This window comes from Triplophysa dalaica, chromosome 21, assembly GCF_015846415.1.
Source record: "Triplophysa dalaica isolate WHDGS20190420 chromosome 21, ASM1584641v1, whole genome shotgun sequence".
Taxonomy (NCBI): Eukaryota; Metazoa; Chordata; class Actinopteri; order Cypriniformes; family Nemacheilidae; genus Triplophysa; species Triplophysa dalaica.
Window position 1 is genome coordinate 15,207,749 of NC_079562.1, and position 27,774 is coordinate 15,235,522.

Below are 27,774 nucleotides of genomic sequence, written 5' to 3' on the forward strand. Positions count from 1 at the left end.
GGAGTGGACATAGATAGAGTCGTAGAAAGTCTAGTTCTGGAGCAGAGTTTGGAATAACAAGGAAATCTCGGGAGTCTGGGACCCAGCAGACAGACAGCAACCTCATCACACCGCACAAAGCCTCAGCATGGGGGCGTCTTATGGGAAGAAAGTAAGTGAACCTTTAGCTTTGTTGTTTGCATTAAGCTGTTAATTGTGCTTCAGAGGAGAGGACGACACAGGCCACGAATTGTTTACACACTTGTGGTGTCTTTTAAGGAAACGTTCACCCAAAAAGGACCATTTTGTTTTCATTTATTCATTCTCATGTGACTCAAGACCTGCATATGACGCTCTCCTCAGTGGAACACAAAAGAAGATATTTTGAGAAATGTCTGACTTCTATGCTTTCTTTAGTTTTTTTAAATATGTGTAGATCATATTCAGTAAAGTATTGAAGTATTAACCTCGACCAATATTTGAGCTATGGGGAGGGTCGCATGGGAAGGTGTGGACGGCGGGTGTGGTGACTGCTGAAGTTGACTCATTGCTCAGTCCTGCAAGTGACAGCTGACAGCTGCTGTAGAGAGGGTTACTAAAGGATTATGGGATACTGAAGCCATGTCTTATTACCTATGTCTGAGTCTGAGACATTTGACTGTACAAGCAACTGTCAGGTTTGTGAGGGCAAAAAGTCACAGCCACAGATTGAAAGCTGTATGAGTTATCACTATGCAATATTGTTAAGTCGCTAGTTATATATCCACAATAGTTCACATTAAATGGTTAGTACATCATTTAAATATTAATATTATTTCATTTAATAATTAAAATTGTAGTGAGACGTTTAATAATAGGTGTCATATAGAAAGTATTTAAAGTGATTGCTCACCCAAAAATAAAAAATCTGTAATCATTTACTTACCTCTATGTATTTATCTTTACTTAGAAAAGGTGATTTGGGGAAAATCTCTGTTTTTGTGTCCATGAAAGTCAATGAGTGCCAATGCTGTTGGGTTACCAACAGTTTTCAAAAAAGCTCCTTTTGTGACCATGCAGTAGAAAGAAAGTCATACAGGTTTGAAATAAGACGCGTGTGATTATTTTATTTTTGGATGAAGTTTCCCTTTAAACACCACAAAATAGACCCTCAGCTTAAAGGTTCACAAAGCACATCAAACACAACCCATAACATCACAAACCAGATCACAACTGGATTAGATCTTTAACCAGATAGCTTGAAACTTACACCTGAAGAGAAATATAAACGTTGGCCGTCCTTTTAACAGATGGTTGTTTTGATAACACAGCAGTGGGAGGAATGTGTGGAGCGCCACTGGACTTCTTGGGTAATGTCTAAGGTGCAGAAAAGAAAGCAGTCCTCAGTAAGGCAGCTCAAAATGTCAAATTGTCAGAGCTGTAATTTCATCCTCTCTGCCAGCTTCCGGGCGGCTTGGCATGAGCTGAATACCTCGACCAGCCCTCACTGCACCGATGAGACCCTCACATGCACAGACCCCCATTTCACTTTCCCACACAGGCTGTGTGTCTGGATGTTTAGAAGGATCATGCAAACATTTCATGTGTATTAATAACTACAGTGTTGTTCACTGTTTTCGTTGTGTCTGATTAACATTGTTCAGAATTAATTGTGTTACAAGCCTCGATTCATTGGAGTGTGGATCTCCCCGGTGGCATTTAACACATGGGTGCATCATGAGATGCACCTGCATAATGCTCCATCGCTGGAACCTAAATGTGCTACACCAATTGCAAAACTGTCTACATTCCAAGCTAAAATAAGCTTCTCTAGCTGGGTTTGAAACATACTGTCATGATACTATTTATGCAATATAGTATACTGTGGAGAGTATGCAAATTGTCTGTATTTATATAATACCCAGATGACCAACTCCATTTAGTAGATGGAAAAACAAGCTTAGTAGCTCCCATTTAGAAAAAGTTAGCTTATACAAACCAGATGATTTTTTTAAATTAACTAATTAAAAGTTTTTGCATTAAAATAATTTTGAAATTATAATTTGAAAAAAAACTGTACTGCCTGAAGTAAAGTCTTCTGAAGGTTCCCTTCATAAAGAATGTATAAATGTGTTTATTAATGATTAATAAGTCATTAACAAATGCATTCCAGTTATAACTGCATACATTAAAAGGGGGATTCTAACGAAATACCTGCCACATAGTGAGCAATCTTAACTCAAATGTTATAAATGCTTAATACATGTTTTTTTCCTTTTTTATTTGACTTTAAAGCAGATTCATTATTATTTTGATGTTGTTTACAAAATAGGCTGTCAGACGGGAGACTGTAGGGTGTTATATAGGTTTTTCACATTATCTTATATTTCATATCTTTGTCACTTTTCAAACCACGTTGCTTACCTGATCCGATTCCGAATGTCTTACGGTGCCCTCCAGAATGCCTTCAGAACATGATGCTTATCCAAAGCAGTTATGTCTTGCTTACCAAGATAGATTCATCAAACTTTTGATCAATTTTTAACACTGAATGCACAAAGGTTGTTGAAAACTTTAGGAGTTTTCTTAATGATTCAATTTCTTCCAATAGTTAATAAAACCGAAAAACATTTAGTTATTATTTATTGTAGAAACAGAATGCTTGCTCACAAGGCTACATCTCTGACGTGAATCATATATTTAGAAGTATTGACATCCCACGAAAGAGCACTGTAAAGAAAAGTGAATGCCTGTGAAGTATTCATTCAAAACATATAGTAGATTCATGTGAATCATTTATGAAAAATACAATAATAAGAAAAACCAACATAACACCCTACAGTCTCCAGTCTAACAGCCTATTTTGCAAATAAATAATGAATAAATAAATTTATAACAAGTTAGTTAAAAATGGCTCACTATTTGGCAGGTATTTTCTATTTATGCAGTTGTAACTGCTTTATAATGCATTTATAATTGACTTACTTATCATTAAAGAACACATTTACAAATGGGTTATAAAGGGAACCTTAATGTAAAGTGTTACCAATCTCTTCTTACTTTTTTTATAATCTGAAGAACCGTTTTTCGCCACAACAAACCTTTTGTGAATCAGAAAGATTCTTCAGATGTTAGAAGTTCTTTATGGAACCAAACGGTTCTTCTATGGCAGCGAATAACCTTTTGAAGCACCTTTTTTAAGAGTGTATGCAATTATCATTATGCTACTATACAAATAACCCTGTAGCTCTGTACATGTTGTGGATAAAAACTGTTGAAATAAACACTTGCTCTCTGCTCATAAACTCGCATTTTAACTAGGAATAGGAGTGACAACATAGCTGGTCTGAGATCAGGATGAAGAGGGCTTCATCAGCCAACTCCTGAGCAGAATACTTGCATGTGATTGCCCTACTGCTAAATGGGATGTCAAGTTGTGCTAATGCCTCCTGTGCCAGAGACCTACTGAGGAAGATTAGACCAATCAGACAAAATCCTTTCCAAAATCATCCAACAGCAAAGCTAAAAATAATGACTCGCTCTCAGAAGGAATTTAACTCCTAAGGATCCTGTGTTATGATCTACACCATATTTTACATGAACTTGCATGTAGTATATTCTCGAAACACAGCATTTACACCTGTGTGAGTACTGATAAATTATCGCTTATTGATACTATTAAAATGCTATTTTTGTTTGTCTGAGGGTATTTGACACCCCATGTATAAGAAACCGATATGACTGCAATCTTGACCCACTTTTGCAGGAATGCATTTAAAGTAAGATGGGTCCAGATCCCCAAACGTATAAAATACGAGTAACCGGACCTGTCCTCAGTGCACAGCCCGGAAAAACAAACCAGTCTCCGATCAATGGACTCTTAAAGCAGAAATCCCTCTCTTTGACTCTCTCGTGTCGTCTGTCTCTATCTCTCTTTCAACATTAGTGTGGGTTCCATTTCACTCCATTAACAGTAAAAAAAAAAAACTTGAAGATTGAATTATGGGCTGTAGGATGAAAAGAAGGTTAATCTGTGATTCAGGAACACTTAGCTTGCAAAATCACAGTTTAAATTTTTGCCATTAGAGTAGATTTTTTTTTTGTTAATAATGTTTATGCAAAATGTGAATGTAGATCAGGTTGGATCTTGAATGTGAATATTGAATAATACATTATGTTTTTTTGGATATTTAATGAACAGATATCATTGATTTCCCCATGAATAGTCTATAAAGTATTCTCCTCAGAGTGATCTTTTCTATTTGCTTTCAACCACTTAAGCAGATCAAATGAGGGAGGTTTACAAAAAGAAAGTTCATATCAATCCATTAAACTAGAGGAATTCAGCTACTGTATATGAACCGAAAGATATTTCATTTGAGAAAGAAAGCATTTGATTCATCGATGCATTAGGCAGACTCTTTAATCCAAAGTAACTAATGGTGAATTGTATTTATTCATTTTGTTAGTATGCATGATTTCCTAAAAATGTAAGTGTTCAGTTGAACAACAGTAACGCCAAAAACATGCATGGAATATTATATATGGAATATTTTGACCATTTGGGGTGAAACCATTTGCAAAAGTTATAAACATTACACAAGCTCCAGAGGAAAATGGACTCATTTGTAAATGCTTAAGCAACAGCAAATGTGTTTTTTCGATTCTTTTTTTATGAGAATTGTAAGCTTGACACGGAAACGTATGAACTGATTACCAAAATCTCTATGTGGAGGATTTAGCATTTTTAGGCCAACAAAATCATTAAACTAAAGAGGCTTTTGATCTTATTAAATATTTCAAAGCAGCTCATGGTTCTTTATGTGTGATAATAATATTCCTCACTAGGTGGCAGAATGAGCTCAAATGTGAAAGACGTAGCCTATCACTATTACCAGCAAAAAAAACCAATACAATTCACAGTTGAGCTGCTGTAGTTTTTTAAACATAAACTTACCTAGTTCTTATATTGTCTTAATAAACAAGACTTAATATCTTTCTTGCCATGTAAATGTATTGTGATTTAAGAAGTTTCAAGTATTTTTACTAGAAAACAAAACTAAAATGCTAAGGAAGGATGTCATGTTGCAGAGTAATCCCAGTAATAATACTCATTTTCATTTGTTTAAAGATAAGTTTAACTCAAATTTCACTACTAATTGGAAAAAGATGAAGTAGTAACCACATCTACAGTAAGTTACTTGCAAACCTGCTGCAAAATTAAAGCAAAGTCTTACAAGCGTTCAAAATATTTTTAGATGTCTTCAGCATGTCTTAAGTTACTTAAGCATGGCATTAGCTTGCACATTTATAATTGTTATTTATAGAATTAATTGCATTAAATTTGTCATTTTAGTTCTAGCTTCTTAGAGAGAGTTTTAGCATGTTTACATAAGCTACAGTTCTGTTAGCATGCTGAAGCACAGCTAGCTGCAACTCTCCTCAAAAACTTCGAATCCAATTTAAAACACCACGAAGATATACATCTAGAGCCACGCTCTGTCAAACACACTAATCGATTATTTTGTTGTTTAATGTTTAATAGACATGACCTGGATAAAGTTCTTCTAGTATTAGCCAGCAACAAGAGTCTAGACAAATATAGATTGTTTTTAACCAAACAGATCTTTTTATTGGCACAAGAGTGAGTGTATTTGAGTTGTGTTACACACACGACAACACACATGTACACTTGTTTAACAACATGGCCCCAAGCAACATCACCCTCTCAGCTTCTTTTCATCTCATCAGGAAACCACAAGATGAACTCAATCTTGCACAGCATTTACTACTCCGGCAACCATTAAAACACATAATGACCATAAGGGAAAAGGAAATCTTTAACTATGTAAACAAAGGAGGCTCTGGGGGTCTTGAGATGTAATTATGTCGCCAGAATTAAGATTTAAGTTCATTAAAGGCCCAAGCAGTGAACCAATAGACATTGAGAGTCAGCCACATTTGATAAACAGAACGATAATAAACTAAAAGATGTATTTATCGTACATAAAATCATTCTGTGTCATTCTTTGCTCGGTTGCGGGTCCCAGCAGAACACTGGAGCGTTGATCCATGTCCATGTTCTCCAGTAGTTTCTGTGGGTTATTAGTAGACTCCCTCTCCCCTTCTGGCCTCCGCTAATTGTTAGTGTTGTCTGAGAAACTTGAGAACCTTCGGCTTGAAACCAGAGTGGCGAGGCACAGCCAAAATCTATTAAAAACACCCTTTTTGTTTGAGGCTTATGGACGAGGATGCAATATCACTTTCCAGTGTGTGGGTATAGGGGACACATTCCGAAGAGCGTAAATAAAACATGAGAGATCAGAACAGGCCACAAACATAAAGATCAAACTATCACTTCGGCCAGTAACTGGACACTACAGGTGGGGCGCTGTGGCATCCAGCCCTGTCTTGGAGGACAATGATGCATTCTGGAGGAGGTCACGCTTGACTCTCCTTAAGGTTTCTTGATGCCAGATTGCTTTGGCTGTGGCCTATTTTCTGTCCCTTGTGATAGAGGAGAGGACAACTTTGATTTCAGAGACAGATATTGTGTTCTGCATAAACATTTTTCACTGCTGTTGAGCCGAGTTTAATTATTATATTGCTCGAAATGCCATGACATAAGACATGCAGTTGATGAGCAATGTTTGTACATTTTACACTATAAGGGTGATTCACATTTCGCATATATTGCCCGCAAGTTTGTTATTTTTAATGTAGACACGCGGCAGTCGTGCGTAAATAGGGAGTGATGCGGTTGCGACGCCAATACGGTGCAGATACGATTGGCGCTGCATCGAGATGGAAATAGTTCAACTTTTACACCATCATTTGACTATAAAGCGTTTCCTGCGCTGTTTTAGATGCAAATTGTGAATCTACCATTAGGAAGCAAGCTCACAGTGTCCCACACCAATAATTTTAAGATTGTAAACCGTCTTTGTTATGTTTGCCTTCTTACATCTCACTACACAGTCAGTCATCTCCACACTGGAATTCACACATGGTTTCTTTTAAGCGCTCGCCTGCCTCTTCCTCAGTTAGGTTAACGTTACAGGAGGGGAGGAGTACCGAGTTTAAAGCCAAATGCTGCTACCTAGTGTACTGGATGAATTCACTTTAGAAACCTGAAGAGATTAGGGGCTTTCTGAAAAATGTTCCTGGCTTGAGCCCCAAAAGCCACACCCCTGCTCCGCCCCTGAGGTGTAAATGTTAGGGCTGTTTATTTTAGCCATTATTGAGATCCTGATTATTTATCACGATTATTCATTACTTTTAAAACAACAAAAACGTTCTTTTAAATTGTGAATTCAACTGAAAGATACATTTTGGCCAATGCCCGCCCAAGAGGCCATATGACTGACAGGTAAAGCAAGCAATTATGTTTCGTTTTGTGCCACGTCATAGAGGCGTGGGGATGTCCCCGCAGTGACAGACCTGAGTTCATTCACGAACGTGTCAAAGGTTAACAGCGACAAAATGATTAAAAGTTTATGCCGTGAACTTCGCACACTTTTAAGAATAAAGCATTTAGTCAATCGTGATGAATTCTTATAGCAACTGTTGTAACCACGACAGCTTACTTCTAGATCAGACAGCTCCATGTTGTTTCCAGGTATAGTGTTAAAGAACGCAACACGCACGTCTCCCGGAAATCTTGTGAAATTCAACCAATCAGAGGATGACTTCGAACTTGCTGAAGTGTTTCCAGAAAAGTGTGCCTTATGCGTCAGCCTCAGACGGTCCATGGTCGTGACGTCTGAGGCTGAAACTTAATGCATACTAGCATTTTGGTGTTAAAGGCCACTTAATGTAATTGCATTTGTGGTATATCGGCCAATAAGCCGTAGTGCTTTTTTAAAATATCGGTATTGGCAAATGGAGAAAAACAAGCCCCTCTACTGGACAGTGCAATTGAAACGTGCAACAATTTCTACGTAAGGAAACATTGCAGGTTGTGCAAAAAAATAGTTAGAGTTACATTTGTTAAATCCGTAATTCCAGTCTCCAGTTATGTCACTGTGACACATATCGTTTTTGGAAACAGTTCACAACAGACTTAAGACGTCTTTTGTGTAATTGTTCACCTTAATGGACTGAAGGTTATCCCAAACTTAAGGGAGAGCATTTACCACTGAATAAATCCAATTCGGATTTCATTCATACTATTACAACACTGCTCTCCATTCACAGAACTCATCTCCAAATATGGACTGACTGTCAGTGAGCATAACCTTATTACAACCTGACGTTATTGTTGCTTGAAGAGGCTTTTCATCTCTCAGCCTCTTAGTGAGTCTTTGTTGATTATAATACAGTTTAAAGCCGCTCTCCTCCCAATGAGAGGAGACACAAATCCTCTTTAAATACAAGCAAATTAATTACATCTCAATAAAGCTTGCTTTTTATGTCGGAGCCCAAAGCTTGAAAAAACAGGTGAATAAGAAATCCTCTGTGGGATCTGTTTGCAAAAGGCGTTTAAGAACCAAACATTTTGCACAGACTGGATTTTCCCTGTAGGCTTATAAGTGGTCTTTGTAGGCTTGTGTATATGGGAGGGAGGTTAAATGAAAGAGATTTGTTCTTCTTTTCTTGCTGTGCTCTCTCTTGTACCCAGTCCTCCATGCCCTTGCTGCGGACAGTGAGGTCCTTGTGAAGACACCAAGCCTGAGCAGACCTCTCCTAGCAACGGCACACAACCACAGCAACAATATCTATTCACTCAGACAGAGTCCACTGGAGGAAAGAACCTCAAGTCCTCAGACATTAATCTGTGGAAAACCTGGCTGATGTGAGAGGAAGGAAAAGGAGGGTGGGCATGCTTAACTCTCAAATCTGAGACCATGCTGTTTCACACACACTGAGCATAAATAACAGGGTTAAGGTCAGATATAAAAAGTGTCTGACTTGAAAACAGTTTGCTCCATATTGGAAAGCTACTTTTGACTGTGATGCTTTGAGCAAAAATATCCAGCTGAAAATGTATTGATCTTGGAAACACTCTCAGTAATAAAGGTTTTGTATTGTTTAGTTCCTTTCGTATGTGTGCCTTGAAGAACTTTCCCAGTTGTAAATGTGTATGAGGTGTATTGGATCTCGTATGTCTCATAACCATCAATTATTCTTGTTCATTTTAGTAAGTGTACATAATTAAAGTGCATTTTCATGAATTCTTCACAAAGTAATACTAATGTACTTAAAAGCAGTCTCAACCAAATAAGACTTAAACAGCTACAAACAAATGTAATTTAGTAAATTAGATTTAATGTAATTTAGTTGTAATTTACATTAAATGTAAATTAGTGAAAACTACACGTAAAAAGCTCTTCTCACTCACCAAAAATATTTACTTTTACTTAAAGGAACTAAGTGCAGCTCTAACACATCACAGGAGACCTGACACTACCGGCTGAGTTTGGTTCCTCCCAAGGTTTTTTCTCCATTTATTCATCATAGTATTTTGGGTTCCTCACCACTGGGCCGTTTTGGCTGGCTTACATTGCTTACTAGAACGTTCTTCCTCTTTCTATAACATGTACTGAATCGTATTTTACCTTCCTCTGTGTATTTTTGTTTTGTTTTTTCTTTGTTTTGTAAGCCTAGTACTACTTGAAACTAAATTGTCCCACTTATAGGCCTACTTTAAGTTTGGCAGTAGTGAACTTTGAGTACACATTACTTTAAGTATGATTACACTTTTTTTTTTTTAAGTATCATTAACATTATACTTGTAGTTTACTATTTATATAAAATTTAAATTAAATATGTTGTTGTTTCTATGCAAACTTAAATATATAAGTTCAAAAGACTAATGTACTACTGCGAGCTTCATCCACCAGGCAGTCGGGAAGCTAAACTCTGTTCAAACGAATCGGTTCAAAAGAGTCATTTGTTAGAGAGTCGTTAGGCACTTTGACACTGATTCAGCTTTCCTGTAGCTCAGTGGTAAGAGCAAGGTTGTGGGTTCGATCCCAGGGGATTGCAAATACCTATGTAAAATGTATAGGATAAACCAATGTAAGTCGCTTTGGATAAAAGCGTCTGCCAAATGCTTAAATGTAAATGTACGCAACATTAATTTCAGAAAACTTTTAAGAAATTGAACGTAGTTGCACGCAAAACAGACCGTATTCACCTGAACAGCCGTGAAACACCGCTATACAGCTCCTATAGAGGGTTTCACGACGCGTCATCAATCCGGCAGCCTTCCGTGGTTTAGACATCATAAGGTCTGATTCACATTTCGCGTCGAAATAGCGGGCGATGCGAGCGTGACGCGCATACAAAGCGAAAAACTCTTTTTTTCAGGAGCGTCGATGCTGTATTGAGATGAAAAAATCTCAACTTTTCAGAAGGGCGCACGGACACCGCAGGTCATGTGACAAGAACCAACCAGTCAATATAGACAAGCTCAATGAAGATGGAGACACAGATGATCACAGCATAACTAAATCTAGTAGCTAGTTATTGCGTGGTATTTTCAGTGCATACAATCCAAGTATTCTTTGTTTATACCTCCTCGTCTCAACGGCTATCGTGGCCCATGGTTGCTTAGCGATAACAGACGCCAGGAGAGTGCCTAGTCCAGGCGCTTTGGAAACAAAGGAGAACACAGTGCAGCTCGATTTTCCGTGCAGTTTTAGATGTGAAATGTGAATCGGGCCTAAATTAGTAGAACAAACATCTTAGGCCCGATGCGCATTGGCCATGGGCTACGATAGGTCCGCGATTGGGTGTTGCATGGGCTTCTGGGTTGATAAAGTGTGTGGAGCCAGCTGCAGTGCGGGCTTCACTGAAGAGCGCACAAAGAGTGCAAAGGGGGCGCTGATGAGCACACTTCAGAGCGTAAAAATGACAGACAGGACACCCTACGGACTCGTGCACTAAGCGGGAATGCGCAATTTAAGGACACAAGACCGCAAGTCCACACGAAGTGCTCCATTTGCGGACTGGGCCGTAGGTGAAAACCCTATGAGCTCTTGTCCTGCAACTCTGCCGCATCACTGGGCTGATAACAGCGCCTCCCCTGCGGCGCAATGCCGCATCTGCAGTTATCAAGAAAAGTCTGTCGACAGAATACACACAGTGTTTTGGGAAACCACCGGACATAATTTAATAAGTAAAATATTCTTTGCAGAACGCTCAGATTTCTTTTGAAGAAAACCCCCATATTTTTATTTTTAAAGCCGTTTAGACAAATGCAACTCCCACTAGCACTGGTGAGGAGCGTGAAATAGAACAGCCGGTTTTATGTTACAGCGTTAGAAGTAAGTACGGTAATGCGCATCCACCTTTTCCGGGGTGCATGTCTCTCATAATATATCCTAAATCAATTGCAGGATGGACGAGAGCATCAGTAATGCAGTGATTGATGAGATTCATGTGGATATTTGTAAACTGATAAGCCTCTATTTTTTCTTTTCTGTCTGTCTCTCTCATGCACAGAGGAAGGCATATAACATTGAGCAGCAGAGTGTGAAAAACCCCAAACACCTGAATGGAACGGGTAAGTCTACACCCACGCATCTTTTAGACTAATAAAAGAAGCCCTGTGAAGGAACAATACAGCGCTGCTACGGCTTCTCTTCCTTTGACCTTGTTTCTTGACACGCCTCGGCTAGCTCAAAAGACGTCTGATATTCCTTTTACGCTTCACAATGTAAAACAATATAATAGCCTCTTAATGTGCCATTAACCTTGAGTAAAACAAAAATTTAGAAATTGTAAGTATGAAGGCACAGGCAACATGCAAGGGGTACCGTAAGTGTGTCAACCAGCCATTTTTCACAATCACAATTGATGATGTCGAGTCATTCAAAAAGCTATGTATGACTCTTTTTTCTGTGAAAAACAAAGAAGATATTTTGAGAAATGTTTCAGTGGTTTTGTGTTCATACAATGAAAGTCAATGGGAGTCAGTGTTGTTTAATCACCAACATTCTTCAAATATCTTCTTTTGCGTTCTGCAGAAGAAAGAAAATGGTTTGGGTTCTCACTGGTTTTTGTATATTGCTATTATTGAATGGCTTTGAATGGCTCATCAGAACTATTCATTTTATAACATTTATCATCATATTATTGATCATTTTATATTCATTCAACTGTTAAAACAAGAGAAAACCGTTACGCCACCCACCGCAAATACAATCGTATTGGGATTAATATTGTGTAATTCTTTCCTTATATAATCAACAAATACCCACAGGAGGATATTGTGCAGTGACGAAAATATATTTTCTGCAGATAAACAAGTAAAGATGAGCTTGACCTAATGGTCATCATCGGGCGATGTCCAGAGAGCTTGTTCTAAATGTAATCTGTGCTGACAAACATCAGTGTTGCATGAGCAAAACATGAGTGCATGTATTAATAATGGTAAGTGTGAGATTTAGGAGAGAGAGAGAGAGAGAGAGAGAGAAGGAGATTATTAACCTTTCACTAATCCAATCACACTGCTGGGAGAGAAAAAAGTTTGGGAGGAGCAAAAGGGGCGTGACTTATAATGGCCAGTGGCCATGTGACTGTTTACACTCTTAGAGAGCAGGCATGTGTGTAGAGAAGAGCTGAACCTCAGGAGAAACGGCCCTCACATAAACATGTAGGATATCTCACACACACATACACACACTCAGGCAGCACCGGGATGGAGCAGAGAGTTGAACACAGTTTGTACCCTTCTGAGGGCCCACCCAGCAGACCTAGAGACGTGCTGATCAAGTCAGGTAAGAGAGATACACACTATGACTGAGATTAGAAGATGCTGCTCAACTGATGCTACAACAGAACATGTAGAATAGTAAGAGTCAGGCTTACATTGTTGTCATGGAGTGTCAAAGACATTACCAAAATGCAGCAATTGAGACATGTAATATTGTACAATATTGCAAAAAAATATTTCTGTCAACCTGATTTTTGTTGTTGTTGTTATTGACAAAATTGAGTGTAATTTAAGGGATAAGGACTCTATTTGAAATGAATGAACTATTGGTCACTATGTATATAATGTGCATCACAAGCCAAGCTAAGAATGAAAGAGTCACACAAAAAGTTTATATGAAAATATCACAGCAGTAAAAAATGTGACATGCTTTTCCTGGGCACTGTGCCCAGTTACTCATGCTGTTTTGCACTTCACTTCAAAACCTCTCCATCGGCCATTACAAATTCACAGTTTGGTATCTCGATAAAATAACACGGTTTGACAGAAGCCTCATATTTTCACGTTGCTGTGATTTTACAGTAGGTGTCAGTTACATAAATCAATATCTCCGCATCCCACTGACAGTAAACAGCATCTTTCACCATTCTCTTATTTTAATGTTTTACCAGCTGTATCTTGCTTTGTGTTTGTTTTAGCTGAAAAGCACAAGGTTCACTTTGCATTTGTGCTTGAGTATGATGGACGCTGATATACCATGCTTGCTGTATTTGAACAGTTATCTTAAGTCATCCAGCTCTGTAGAAATCACACCTTAAACCAACATACCCTGGATGGGTTCACTGGTGACTGTCACAAATCTGCAGAAAAGTATTTGTCAAACAACTTATTTGCCTTTCAACCTAGTATTGTATTCTCTTCCAGTCTACGTTTAGATGCTCGAAGTAAGTTATTCTGTGTTATTGTGCCAATAGACTGCTGCTTTGCTTCTTGCTGAGCACCTTTATCATGCAAATTCCCTGTCTGAGAGCTCTGCCTAAATTTTATGGCTTGCCAAGGACCAGTATTCACAGGGGATTATGGGAAATAACACAGCATTTCCACACACGCAGACCCAGGGGAGAATGGGATCCCTGGGCATCCTCAGAAAATGCTGATGTCGTCATGACAACTGTCAGCATTCTGTTTGTATACAGTCCATTCTGGGAACAAACTCCTTGCATAACAGAGGATTTTTTGTTGGAATAAAAATGGTGTTTTTGATGCTGAATGGCCTAACGTGACAATGCGTTCAGTCATGCAGAGAAATTCAAGGTGTGCTACATAACCATGAAGCCCGCCTGCTTTCAGTTGCTTTCATAAAGGATGTCATGATATTATCATAACAATATAACATGGGAAATACATGGTAACACTTTTTGGGGAGGTATTGCTTCGAAGGTATTCTTTAAAGTGTTCTATAGTATCATTTGAATAAAATATTTTTAGGAATATGGTCATTTTTAATGTTGTCATGGGACAGTGACTCCAAACATATTAGCCAAATTTCCAAACATATTAGACATATTTCTTAAAAATGAGACGAAAATGGCTAAGAGACACAAAAATCAACCTGCTGTTGTTACCATGAGATCATGTTAAAATCTAGACTCTTTATGGTTGTCAACTTGGTGAAAGTATTTAATTTACTAGCATATGTTTTTATTCATATTAACTAATATAGCTTAAATGGGTAGTTCACCCAAATATGGTCCGCCTTGACTTGACCATAGTCATTTTTATTCCTACTATGGAAAGTCAACGGGGACCTTTTGAGGCGAACCATTTCTTTAATACATTATATTTTTTACAGTTTGCTTAAGCATCTTCCTACTCTATACATTCTAAAAAATGTTGGGTTATTTTAACCAGTGTTGGTCAAAAATGGACAAACCCATCTGTTTGGTTTAAAATGAACGTGTGCTGGGTTGTTTCAATCCAAATGCTGGTTTGTGTAACAAAAATAAACATTCCCTGTTTTAATAGTTGGGTTTGTCCATGTTTGACCCATTTTTTTAGAGTGCAAGTTTCGCAGAACAGAATCTATATAGCAAGTAGATTTGATCAAATGCTTTACATTTTAACCCCATCAGACCCTGCATTCATTCGAATGGATATCACAATTATTTAATTCAGTCAGGTAAAAATCTAGTCTAAAGAGATCAGATATAAATCAGAAGATCAAATACAATTATACCTAATATAATGTGTGACCCTGAATTATTTTTCAATTATCCTGCAACCATTATTAAACCTCGCCACCCCTTGCGGCTGCATCAACAGTCCCATATAAATCTAATTGACCCCAGCGATTCTTGGAAATGGACTCAGATTTGATCAGCAAAATGCAATGATGTGTGACTCCTGGTTTTGTGGGGGATGTTGATAAATACATTATGCCCATAATAGAAGGATATTCCCTTTCAGGTCCGGCCTCTGCTGGTCTGCACTGTGTTATAGATCTCTAATCAATGTGAACAAGGACGCCACAGCAGAAGATCATGTGGAAGAATACCAAAACCAAAGTGCTGAAGCAAAATGCCATAATTGGGAATAATACTCATGTCCAATACATGAGAACTCATAGGAACATGAAAGAATATGTTTTTATTCATTACAGATGGACAATTTCTATTTATGAGGAAAATATTGATGTGAACAATTTCAGCAATATGTAGAAATGTAAGTGTACGTTGGAAATGCTTTGTGAACATGGTAACCTCTGACAGAGATCACTGGGTCACATGCATGAATTCTCTTTATAGCATTCGCCTGTCATCTCTTTTCATACACTCTGATTGAGAAGTACTAAGAATGGAGCTCAGCTTTTTTAATATTGTATGGCGGAGAATGTCTCTGGTTCCTCCTCCAAGGAAAGCATTGTTCAGAACGTATGACACCTGATCTGCTGTCACTTTAACAGGGATCACTGCACTTTTCATCTGTCCTATCTGGAGAGGAGCGGCTCCACCCATGATGCACTGGGGCTGGGCTGTTTTATAGAGCAGGGTGCAAGATGAGCATTTGGGTTGATGTTTGTTCAACACCCATCTTTGTATTTGAGAAAGTCAAAGTAGAACCTACCGTAGAAGGATTTTGACTTGGTAATGTTTCAATAATTCAGAAGTAGGAAGTTATAATATACATAATAGTACATTTTAAGCATGTTTGGTATAATTAAAAGATAAGTGACTTGTTAAGGCGATTCACATTTTCGCGTCTTTTGCGAGTGCATATAATTTTTTTTAATGTAGACCTGTGACAAGCATGCTCAATATGGAACGATGCGGTTTTACGCTGCCGTTTTTCTAAATATTTCAGCTTTTCAGAATGCCGCAAGCCCAACCAACCAGAATAAACAAGACTAGTATCTACTATCTAGTAGTAAAATCTAAATCTAGTAGTAGTGTTATTGCAAGGTATTTTCAGTCCATATAATCAATATATTCTTTGTTAATACCTCCTCGTCAACGACTAGCGAGGCCCATGGTTGCTTAGCAGTGACGGACGCTAGGAGAATGTAAACTCAAGGTGTTCTGGAAGAAAGGAGGAAGCAGTGCGGCCTGCGTTTTCTCACGGTTTTAGATGCAAAATGTGAATCAACCCTTAAAAAAATTTTGTATTTAAATTTTCAAGACAGTTTTTGAACCAAAATTGAAATGTGACATGAAAAAAACAGCATTTACAATAATGGTTTGATATGTTTTGGTGCTGGTTTGTGCTGGTTCAACATGTTCATATGCTGGTTTAAGATGGTCGTGTGCTGGCTTAAGGTGGTCAAACCAGCATCAAAACACACCTAACCCAGCATATGCTGTTTTTTCAACAGGGAGTTTATCTTTAAAATCAAAGAACAAATTTACATTTAGTCATTTGGCAGACGCTTTTATCCAAAGCGACTTACAGTGCACTTATTACAGGGACAATCCCCCTGGAGCAACATGGAGTAAAGTGTCTTGCTTAAGGACACACTGGTGGTGGCTGCTGGGATCGAACCAGCAACCTTTTGATTTACCAGTTCAGTGGTTTAACCCACTAGACCACCATCTCACCAAATGACAGGTGAATAGCAATTTGTGGTTGTAGGTGTAGAAGCACCTAACCTAAACTTCATATAAACTGTAAATGTGTCCTTCAAATCTGATTGGTTAATCGAAATGTTGTCCCAGAGTCAACTATGCTGTTGACCAAAGAACATCTCTTACTCTGCAAAATCATGCAATCTATGTGCTTTCAAGACAACTTTAAATACATGATTTTAAAAGCCAATTCAAAATCATTAAGTTAAATTGACTCATAAAGCGAATTTGATTTAACTTACAAATTTAAGGCAGCTGAAAGTTGTGAATTTTAACAGTTGGTTTATGTGTGATGGTGTGGTCGAGGTTTGTTGATCTTTAAAAACAGCTGAGCTCAAGACACAGGAAATGGTAGATAGGGCATTTCCACCCAACCCCTATAAGGATGTAAACACTGTCCACCTGCTCTCTTCCCAGTCTTACAACTCAGCTCACATGGAAACATTTAAACTAGTTTAGAGAGAAGCCGTATCCAGTGGTGCGGTAAACACCGACTCTCTGATGTGGTTTATTTACAGGACACAATGTCACTTCCTGTTGTTTATGAACTTCGTTTGCAATATTATCTGTGTGCTCCCACTAAAAACTGTCAGGAAGGAAAAACAATTTCCTGTCAACGTGAAACTTCCTTTCAAACTCTCGCTTTTCTCTCTTTAGCTTCGGCATATGCCAATATCCAATGGGAGCAGCCTCACCAGCCGAAGACCCCTGACCGGGACCCGTTCGGTTACCCTCATCGCAATCATATCCCGCCGTTGGCCGGTTATGCTCCCCAACCCGATTACATGACAGGGGATGATGATCTCATCAGACCCAAAAAGCTGGTTAATCCAGTGAAAGCGTCTAAAAGCCATCAGGAGCTTCATCGAGAGTTGCTTATGAACCATAAACGGTAGGATACACAAGGACACACAGTTATGCAAGGATGAAACATTTACTACAGACTCTCCAGTTCCTTACTAAAGCATCTATGATTTGATGATGGTTCAAGAATAAATTTCAAGCTTATTAATAATCTGTTTTACTGAGAAAAGCATGTAAATCACACAAATAGGCAGGGTGAGTTCAATGTGATTTTTATTCAGGCTTTCCACTAGTACAAAAATAGTGTCAAAGTAGTGAATCAGAGGCTCTTTAGTTTGACCTTGGCTCTACCCATCCTCTTTGTGTTAGCGCTCTAAATTGTCATTGGGTAGTTGCTTAGGAACAGTGCACTCTGAAGCTTTACGGAGTGAGCAACAGAAGCCCCTTTATCCATCCTTCCTCCTCCATGCCTTTCTTTCTGAGACACTTTAGGGGGTTTAAGATATAAAGAACTGAAGTTTCAGCCAATAAAAGCTAATTAGAGATATACGTTCACATCCCACGCCGGCTCTGCCTTGTGTTTTCACACAGGGGATATGAGTGCGTATCTAAAGTAGGGCTGCAACTAATGATTATTTTGATAATCGATTAGTTGGACGATTATTTTCTCGATTAATCGGATAAAAATGTAATTACATCGTTTGCTTATAATAAGTAAATCAGATATGGGAAGAGTACACACAACTGAACTCATTAGCCTTCTCCCAAAATGTTGTGAATGTTTCCATGATTAACACATATTATGACATATTAGAAGCAACTGACAATAGTCTCTCCCGAACGTGGGAGCGAGGGGAGGTTCGTTTAAGAAAAAAAAAACAATTGTGCCATGAAAAGTGAGATACTTGTCATTCAAATGTAGTGCAATGTAGTACTTAAGAACAGTACTCAATTAAAATGTACTTCGTTCCTTCCCACCTCTGAACTACATTAACCACCTACATCAGGGTATTTAGCCTATTATCTACTTTGCCGAATGCAATCGCCACAAATTGGGTTTTACTAATATTATCTTTAATTTTGTCATTTAAAACGGCTCCACCCTTTAAACTTTAAAACTGAGCAGTTTGACGAGATGCATGCAAAACACGTCTGACTTTAAAACTGCACACCTCGCACTGCACAGAGAGACGCATTCATGGAGACACGTGTGACTTTAAAACTGCGCAGCTCATGCTCCACGGAGAGACACATGTGACTTTAAATCTGCGCATCTCGTGCTGTTTGAAGAGACGCATCCATGGAGAGACATGTGACTTTAAAAATGCGCAGCTCATGCTACACAGAGAGACACATCTAAAATGATAGTGTTAAAAAGGAAGAAGACCCACATGATTCATAACAGTGCAGGTCGCAAGTGATGTCACAGACCAACTTATCGATAATGAAATTCGTATCTATTATTATAAATTGTATCGATTAGTTTGTGCAGCCCTGATCTAAATGGATGACGATTGCTGTTTAGGCCTCAGATCCAGTGACACAGCAAACAAGATGATTCAACGTGCTTTGACTCGACTGTCATTTTCATCTGTGAGAGTAGACAGAAGAAGGTGTGTAGACAATGAGCGTTTAAGTGTCATTGATTAAAAATAGTGACATCGCTTAATTCTGGTATTAGCATGGTAGCTAGGTAGTACATATTGGCCGTTTCTCAATATGCATTCTTCAGCGATCGTGTGTCCCCGTGTTCTCGCTCTACGTCATCAATAACTGTCAAAATCAGGTTCCCATTCTCAAGAACAGAGAACGCATGACAGTACCCCGATGTGTTCTTGATATCATGCTTGCATTGTAGACCTGCGCATACCGAACCTGCTTAAAGTCCCATTAATCATTGTTGCGCGTCCATCCGAGCTCGTTCTTCCCAGGCTGCCTCGCAAGACCGGTCTCCACGAGAATACAAGTCCGTTCTTTGTGGTCTTGGAATTGAGAAACAGCCATTGTTTTGAACATAAAGGTAGCATTGGGAAGCTTATTTTTAAAGGTTGATTCACCCAAATAAGAACATCCTCGAACCTGTTCGACTTTTTTTATTCTGCAGAACACAATAGAAGATATTTTGATGACCGTTGATGACAACACTGACCCCCATTGACTTCCATTGTATGGACACATAACCACGGAGACATTTCTCAAAATATCTTCCATTGTGTTCCACAGATCAAAGAGTCATATACAGGTTTTGAACAACATAATTGTGGGTAAATAATGAATAAATTAGCTTTTAAGGGTCAACTATCCATCATTACTTCATGTAGAAGGAGGAGATTTGTGGCTGCTAGAGTAGACAGCTAGAAGTAGACAGCTTTTCCAAACTGTTTGTGTGTGTATGTTTGCAACCGTGTGAACCTTGTAACGCTACAAGACACTCGCTGGCACAGCGCCGGGTCGACCATTAAGCAGGTAACCGTTAGTTACAGTTGGCACTCGACCCGTCAAAAGACAGTCAATCTGTGGAGAACGGTAAACAGCGGAGAAAAAGATAAAGCGCTTTCCCGTTAGGCCAGATAACAGCGGGCATCAGAAGTGGCACAAGGTGGCAGAGGAAATAGGTCACTGTGTGGACTCCGCCTGTCTCTTTTCTGAAGTGTTCTCAAGATAAACTGTGTTTATGTGCCTGTGTGCGCTATTGATATTGTCGAGCTCCTCACCAAGAGAGCTAAACACTCAACATCAGTCAACAGTAGAAATGCTAAAAGAAAACTGAAGACAGAAAATGCAGACATATATATATATCAGATGTCACTGTTATCTCTGTCTGACGGCCAACGATAGGAAAAAAGACTGCATGTACAGATCATTTCAGGAACTGGTCGAGGCCGGTAATTCAGTCAGGTTTCTATTCCTAGCTGTGAGATGAGAGGTGTTGTTCACTACGAGGGTCCTCGGGAGCCGTCCGGGGGCCTGATGTCTCTCTTATTAACTTCATTAGTTGCCCCTCACGTTTATTTGTTTGTTTGTTGTTGTCTGGTTGTCTCCTTGGCTTGAAGGACACCAGCTAAATTAGCAGCGATGGTAATTGGGACTCCTACATGTGCACAACATACGCACACACGCAAACACGCTTCCTTTCCGTCCTCTAAGCACTCCTGGCGCCATCTCCCCATGGAGGGACGAGCTCACACTTAATTTAATTAGCAGTCTGTGTGTGTTTGTGTTTGTGTGTGCATGTCTATCGTGGCATCAGCTATAATAATTATCTCTCATGTTAACAGCAGCTTGACAACTTGAGAAGCAGTTGTTTAGTTGAGTTTATTCAGAATCGGGCAGAATGGATACTGTGAGAAAAAGCTAGACGAACAAGCACAATTGACCACACAATTCAAATGTGTTTATCACCAAATTTGCCCTTGACTACATCTTAATGGGCAAAACAAATAATTTTAAATGGAAAGAATGTTCTGCCTCTTGTGAGAATTAAATCAAATATGACTGGAAATCTCTTTTTTTATGTATTTCTCTAGGCTACATTATAACTGATGTCCAGACATGAATTTTCATGCACTCAAACATTTTCATTTAAACATTTAAAAAACGTGGCAAACACATTTTCTAAATGTTATAATACTGCCACCTACTGGATAGATAATGGATAACATTAAATAAACACATTGATGATTTATACTCTTGCCTGTTTTTTATATTCCATGGTAATCTATTCTGTTTTATAATCAATTCTATTTTATATTCCATGTTCCAAATTGTCTTATATCCTATTGTATTCCATTCTATTTTCTATTACATATTCTATTCTATAATCTATTTTATTTGCTATTATATTAACTATAAAATATTCTATTATATTATATTCTGTGAAGCTTTGCTATAGTTATGCAGCAGGTTTGTCAGTAACATACTGTGGATTTAATTAAAACATCTTTAAATGAACAGGTAGCGACAGGTCTCATTACTGGCATTAGAACAGCAACACTGCAACAAAATATATTCTTCCTAAGCATTTTTGTCTTGTTTACTTGTAAAACTTTAAAAACTTTCTAAATTACGACACATGTACATTATAAGAAAAGTGACCTAAGCTATTAAGTACAGTTTTTTATTCTATTCTACAGTCAGGTCCATAAATATTGGGACATCAACACAAGTCTAACATTTTTGGCTCTATACACCACCACAATGGATTTCAAATGAAACGAACAGGATGTGCTTTAACTGCAGACTGTCAGCTTGATTTGAGCGTATTTACATCCAAATCAGGTGAATGGTGTAGTAATAACAACAGTTTGCATATGTGACTCCCACTTAAGGGACAAAAGTAATGGGACAGAATAATAATCATAAATCAAACTTTCACTTTTTAATTTTTGGTTGCAAATCCTTTGCAGTCAATTACAGTCTGAAGTCTGGAACGCATAGACATTCACCAGACGCTGGGTTTCATCCCTGGTGATGCTCTGCCAGGCCTCTACTGCAACCGTCTTCAGTTCCTGCTTGTTCTTGGGGCATTTTCCCTTCAGTTTTGTCTTCAGCAAGTGAAATGCATGCTCAATCAGATTCAGGTCAGGTGATTGACTTGGCCATTGCATAACAGTCCACTTCTTTCCCTTCAAAAACTCTTTGGTTGCTTTTGCAGTATGCTTTGGGTCATTGTCCATCTGCACTGTGAAGCGCCGTCCAATGAGTTCTAAAGCATTTGGCTGAATATGAGCAGATAATATTGCCCGAAACACACACACCTGAGAACAGCTGAGAATCCAATTGTCCCATAACTTTTGGTCCCTTAACAAGTGGGAGGCACATAATCAAACTGTTGTAATTCCAACACCATTCACCTGATTTGGATGTAAATACCCTCAAATTAAAGCCGACAACCTGCAGTTAAAGCACATCTTGTTCGATTCATTTGAAATCCATTGTGGTGGTGAGACAAAAATGTTAGAGTTGTGTCGATGTCCCAATATTTATGGACCTGACTGTATATTCTGTATTCCATTCTATTCATTCTGTATTCTATATTCAATTCTATTCATTCTGTATGCTATACTCCATTCTATTCATTCTGTATTCTATATTCCATTCTATTCATTCTGTATTCTATATTCCATTCTTTTCATTATATATTCTATATTCCATTCTATTCATTATGTATTCTATATTTCATTCTGTATCTATTCAATTCTATTCATTCTGTATTCTATATTCCATTCTTTTCATTATGTATTCTATATTCCATTCTATTCATTATGTATTCTATATTCCATTATATTCATTATGTATTATATATTTCATTCTGTATTCTATATTCAATTCTATTCATTCTGTATTCTATATTCCATTCTCCATTCTATTCATTCTTTGTTGTATATTCAATTCTATTCATTCTGTATTCTATATTCAATTCTATTCATTCTGTATGCTGTATTCCATTCTATTCATTATGTATTCTATATTTCATTCTGTATTCTATATTCAATTCTATTCATTCTGTATTCTATATTCAATTCTATTCATTCTGTATTCTATATTCAATTCTATTCATTCTGTATTCTATATTCCATTCTCCATTCTATTCATTCTTTATTGTATATTCAATTCTATTCATTCTGTATTCTATATTCCATTCTATTCATTATGTATTCTATATTCCATTTTTTCATTATAAATTCTATATTCCATTCTATTCATTATGTATTCTATATTCCATTCTATTCATTCTTTATTGTATATTCAATTCTATTCATTCTGTATGCTATATTCCATTCTTTTCATTCTGTATTCTATACTCCATTCTATTCATTCTGTATGCTATACTCCATTCTATTCATTCTGTATGCTATACTCCATTCTATTCATTCTGTATTCTATATTCCATTCCATTCTATTCATTATATATTCTATATTCCATTCTTTTCATTCTGTATTCTATATTCCATTCTTTTCATTCTGTATTCTATACTCCATTCTATTCATTCTGTATGCTATACTCCATTCTATTCATTCTGTATTCTATATTCCATTCTTTTCATTATATATTCTATATTCCATTCTATTCATTATGTATTCTATATTCCATTCTTTTCATTTTATATTCTATATTCCATTCTTTTCATTATGTATTCTATATTCAATTCTATTCATTCTGTATTCTATATTCCATTCTATTCATTCTGTATTCTATATTCAATTCTATTCATTCTGTATTCTATATTCCATTCTATTCATTCTGTATTCTATATTCAATTCTATTCATTATGTATTCTATATTCAATTATATTTCATTCTGTATTCTATACTCCATTCTATTCATTCTGTATTCTATATTCCATTCTCCATTCTATTCATTCTGTATTCTATATTCCATTCTATTCATAATGTATTCTATATTCCATTATATTCATTATGTATTTTATATTTCATTCTGTATTCTATATTCCATTCTATTCATTCTGTATTCTATATTCAATTCTATTCATTCTGTATTCTATATTCCATTCTATTCATTCTGTATTCTATATTCAATTCTATTCATTATGTATTCTATATTCAATTATATTTCATTCTGTATTCTATACTCCATTCTATTCATTCTGTATTCTATATTCCATTCTCCATTCTATTCATTCTGTATTCTATATTCCATTCTATTCATAATGTATTCTATATTCCATTATATTCATTATGTATTATATATTTCATTCTGTATTCTATATTCCATTCTATTCATTCTGTATTCTATATTCAATTCTATTCAATTCTATTCATTCTGTATTCTATATTCCATTCTATTCATTCTGTATTCTATATTCCATTCTTTTCATTATGTATTCTATATTCCATTATATTCATTATGTATTATATATTTCATTCTGTATTCTATATTCAATTCTATTCATTCTGTATTCTATATTCCATTCTCCATTCTATTCATTCTTTGTTGTATATTCAATTCTATTCATTCTGTATTCTATATTCAATTCTATTCATTCTGTATTCTATATTCAATTCTATTCATTCTGTATGCTGTATTCCATTCTATTCATTTTGTATTCTATATTTCATTCTGTATTCTATATTCAATTCTATTCATTCTGTATTCTATATTCAATTCTATTCATTCTGTATTCTATATTCAATTCTATTCATTCTGTATTCTATATTCTATATTCCATTCTCCATTCTATTCATTCTTTATTGTATATTCAATTCTATTCATTCTGTATTCTATATTCCATTCTATTCATTATGTATTCTATATTCCATTTTTTCATTATAAATTCTATATTCCATTCTATTCATTATGTATTCTATATTCCATTCTATTCATTCTTTATTGTATATTCAATTCTATTCATTCTGTATGCTATATTCCATTCTTTTCATTCTGTATTCTATACTCCATTCTATTCATTCTGTATGCTATACTCCATTCTATTCATTCTGTATGCTATACTCCATTCTATTCATTCTGTATTCTATATTCCATTCCATTCTTTTCATTATATATTCTATATTCCATTCTATTCATTATGTATTCTATATTCCATTCTTTTCATTATATATTCTATATTCTATTCTATACTCCATTCTATTCATTCTGTATGCTATACTCCATTCTATTCATTCTGTATTCTATATTCCATTCTTTTCATTATATATTCTATATTCCATTCTATTCATTATGTATTCTATATTCCATTCTTTTCATTATATATTCTATATTCCATTCTATTCATTATGTATTCTATATTCCATTCTTTTCATTATATATTCTATATTCCATTCTATTCATTATGTATTCTATATTCCATTCTTTTCATTATATATTCTATATTCCATTCTATTCATTATGTATTCTATATTCCATTCTTTTCATTATATATTCTATATTCCATTCTATTCATTATGTATTCTATATTCCATTCTTTTCATTATGTATTCTATATTCCATTCTTTTCATTATATATTCTATATTCCATTCTATTCATTATGTATTCTATATTCCATTCTTTTCATTATATATTCTATATTCCATTCTATTCATTATGTATTCTGTATTGGATATTCTGCTGTTCTACTTTTTATAATATTCTCTATTTCCATAATCTATATTCCATTCATCCGTATTATATTACATTATATTGAATGACATGACATTATATTATATATCCATATTCTTTTCTCTAATTCATATTCTATATTCTACTCTCTATTCCATTCTATTCGATATGTTTTATTCCATCTATTCTGTTCTCCCTTTCAGAGGTGATGGTGTGGAGAATAAGACTGAGCTGCAGCGTGTGTTAGAGCATAGAAAAAGAGAGCAGATGATACAACAGAGAAAGCAGGAGGAGGAGGCCAGGAGGAAAATCTCTCCCCTGGAACAAGAGCTCCTCAAGAGACATCAGAAACTGGAGGAGGTACAAACCACACAACCATGCCCACCTGTCATACTGACCTGGACTAATGACTCTCTTTGCTGTCGCTTGTTTTTCCTTTATCTCTGGGGTCATACTAAACTTCCTTTGGGGGTTGAATATTGATATACATTTCATAGCTATTTGGGTTACAATGTCATATTGTTCACTCATTGTTTGCTAAACAACAACAACCATTTATCTACCGATTGGTCTCTCTCTTTACTTCAGCTGGAGAAAGAGCAAGCAACGCTGGAGAACAGCAACGGCAGCGCTCCGGAGTTCATCAAAGTGAAGGAGAACCTGAGACGGACCTCATTTACGAGTCCTGGAGAGAAGGAGGTGTAGAGGTGCAGACACAGACGGCATCCATATGTGTAGTTGCACACGGCCAATAACGTAAAGACACGCTCCAGCCCCCAAACATCACCCACACGGCTGTTTCTTTACTTTCTGTCTCACACCAACAAAATCCTGTATCAGGCTCAAAGAGGACAGAGATAAGACCCTGTTACAATCATGTATTACATAGACAGTGGTGCTCACAGGGTTTTGTTGTAGGCTTGTGGGCTTACAAGTTTGAGAATGGAAGATAAATGGACAGAAATATTCTGGCTCTTTCACATTAAGAACAACAGTGAGAGAAAGTACAGGTTGTGTCATTCAAGGAAGCAGAACACGTACAAGGCGGATATTAAACAAACAGTATTAAATGACAAACGATCATCATTAAACCGCCAAATATTTGCATAATATTTGCCTAATTCCGAACACTGTCTATAATTCTTAACAATCAGCACATGTCACTTTTAAATGAGAGAATAACAGCTAAGATTATTTTTAGCCTTTCATCAACTTTAAAAAGTCAGTGAGATCTTGAAAAAGTGTCGGCAAAATGTATTGACAGATAAAAACTGTAACAAGTAAATAAGGATGGTTATTAAAATGATGACTTTACAAACAAACTCTTATAAAATATTTCTGGAAATATTTGTTGTTGTTCCAGTGCCTTTGTTAAAGGAAGTGAGCAGAACAGGCTGTCTGACTGCTTCTGTAATTTGATCAATGTTACATTTTCTTTTCACCTTCTTGTTTTTATGTCATGTTTCTTTACTTTGAAAGCATATGGTTGTATGTTGGAGTATTTCATTGAGAACATTTTCTGAAAATCACTATATTTTGATCAATATTGCATCATCTTCAAACGAAAAATGATGCATGGCGATGAATCATTTGTATTTGTCTTTTTATCTAACACACGTCGTTTTTTTCAATTACTTATAAACTTCTTTTTTTTACACTAAACTAAGTTGAGATATGTCAATCTTCTCTATACTGGTCCTAAAACCACTGGAAATACAATAATCAATGTGTAACTTGACTTTAGCCCTATCTGCTGTTTAATTTAATGTTATTTAATTCTGATGTTGTTCATGTCCATCTGACAAACTTTGACCAAGTGTAAGCTACTTCTGTTTTCAGTTCTAGCCATGACATTGTGATTGACAGAGAATCATATAAACTTGCAGAATAAAGAGAACTGTATAAAAGCTTCACTTAAATAAATGAATTAATAGTACATTTGAGTTTCTGAAATTCATCCTTTCAATACAATGAATTCTGTTTATCCAGAATGCGCACCTGTACAGAAAAAACATCAGATCCAATAACATTCAACACTAAGCTATCAAGTTCAGCTCGGTCCTGTTTAGATACTGCCAGCTTCAGGTCTTTAAAGCCAGGCATGCAAACGTGCAGCTTTCAGAATTTCACGAGCCTCTAAAGTGAAACAGTATAG

At 36.6% G+C, this 27,774-nt stretch overlaps 1 protein-coding gene across 2 annotated transcripts; it reads left to right on the top strand.

The window, feature by feature from the left end:
• Positions 1–27,555, top strand: si:ch211-236d3.4 (protein FAM107B). 2 transcript variants are annotated; one of them, XM_056734964.1, is made up of 5 exons: positions 1–151; positions 11,407–11,467; positions 17,395–17,629; positions 25,823–25,979; positions 26,208–27,555. In XM_056734964.1, the coding sequence occupies exons 1-5, from the start codon at positions 128–130 to the stop codon at positions 26,322–26,324; spliced, it is 594 nt and encodes a 197-aa protein (XP_056590942.1). In that variant the 5' UTR covers positions 1–127; the 3' UTR covers positions 26,325–27,555. The 2 variants fall into 2 exon arrangements, with proteins under 2 accessions (XP_056590942.1, XP_056590943.1); XM_056734965.1 differs by lacking the exons at positions 1–151; positions 11,407–11,467 and adding an exon at positions 12,493–12,683.
• The last annotated feature ends 219 nt before the right edge of the window (positions 27,556–27,774 follow it).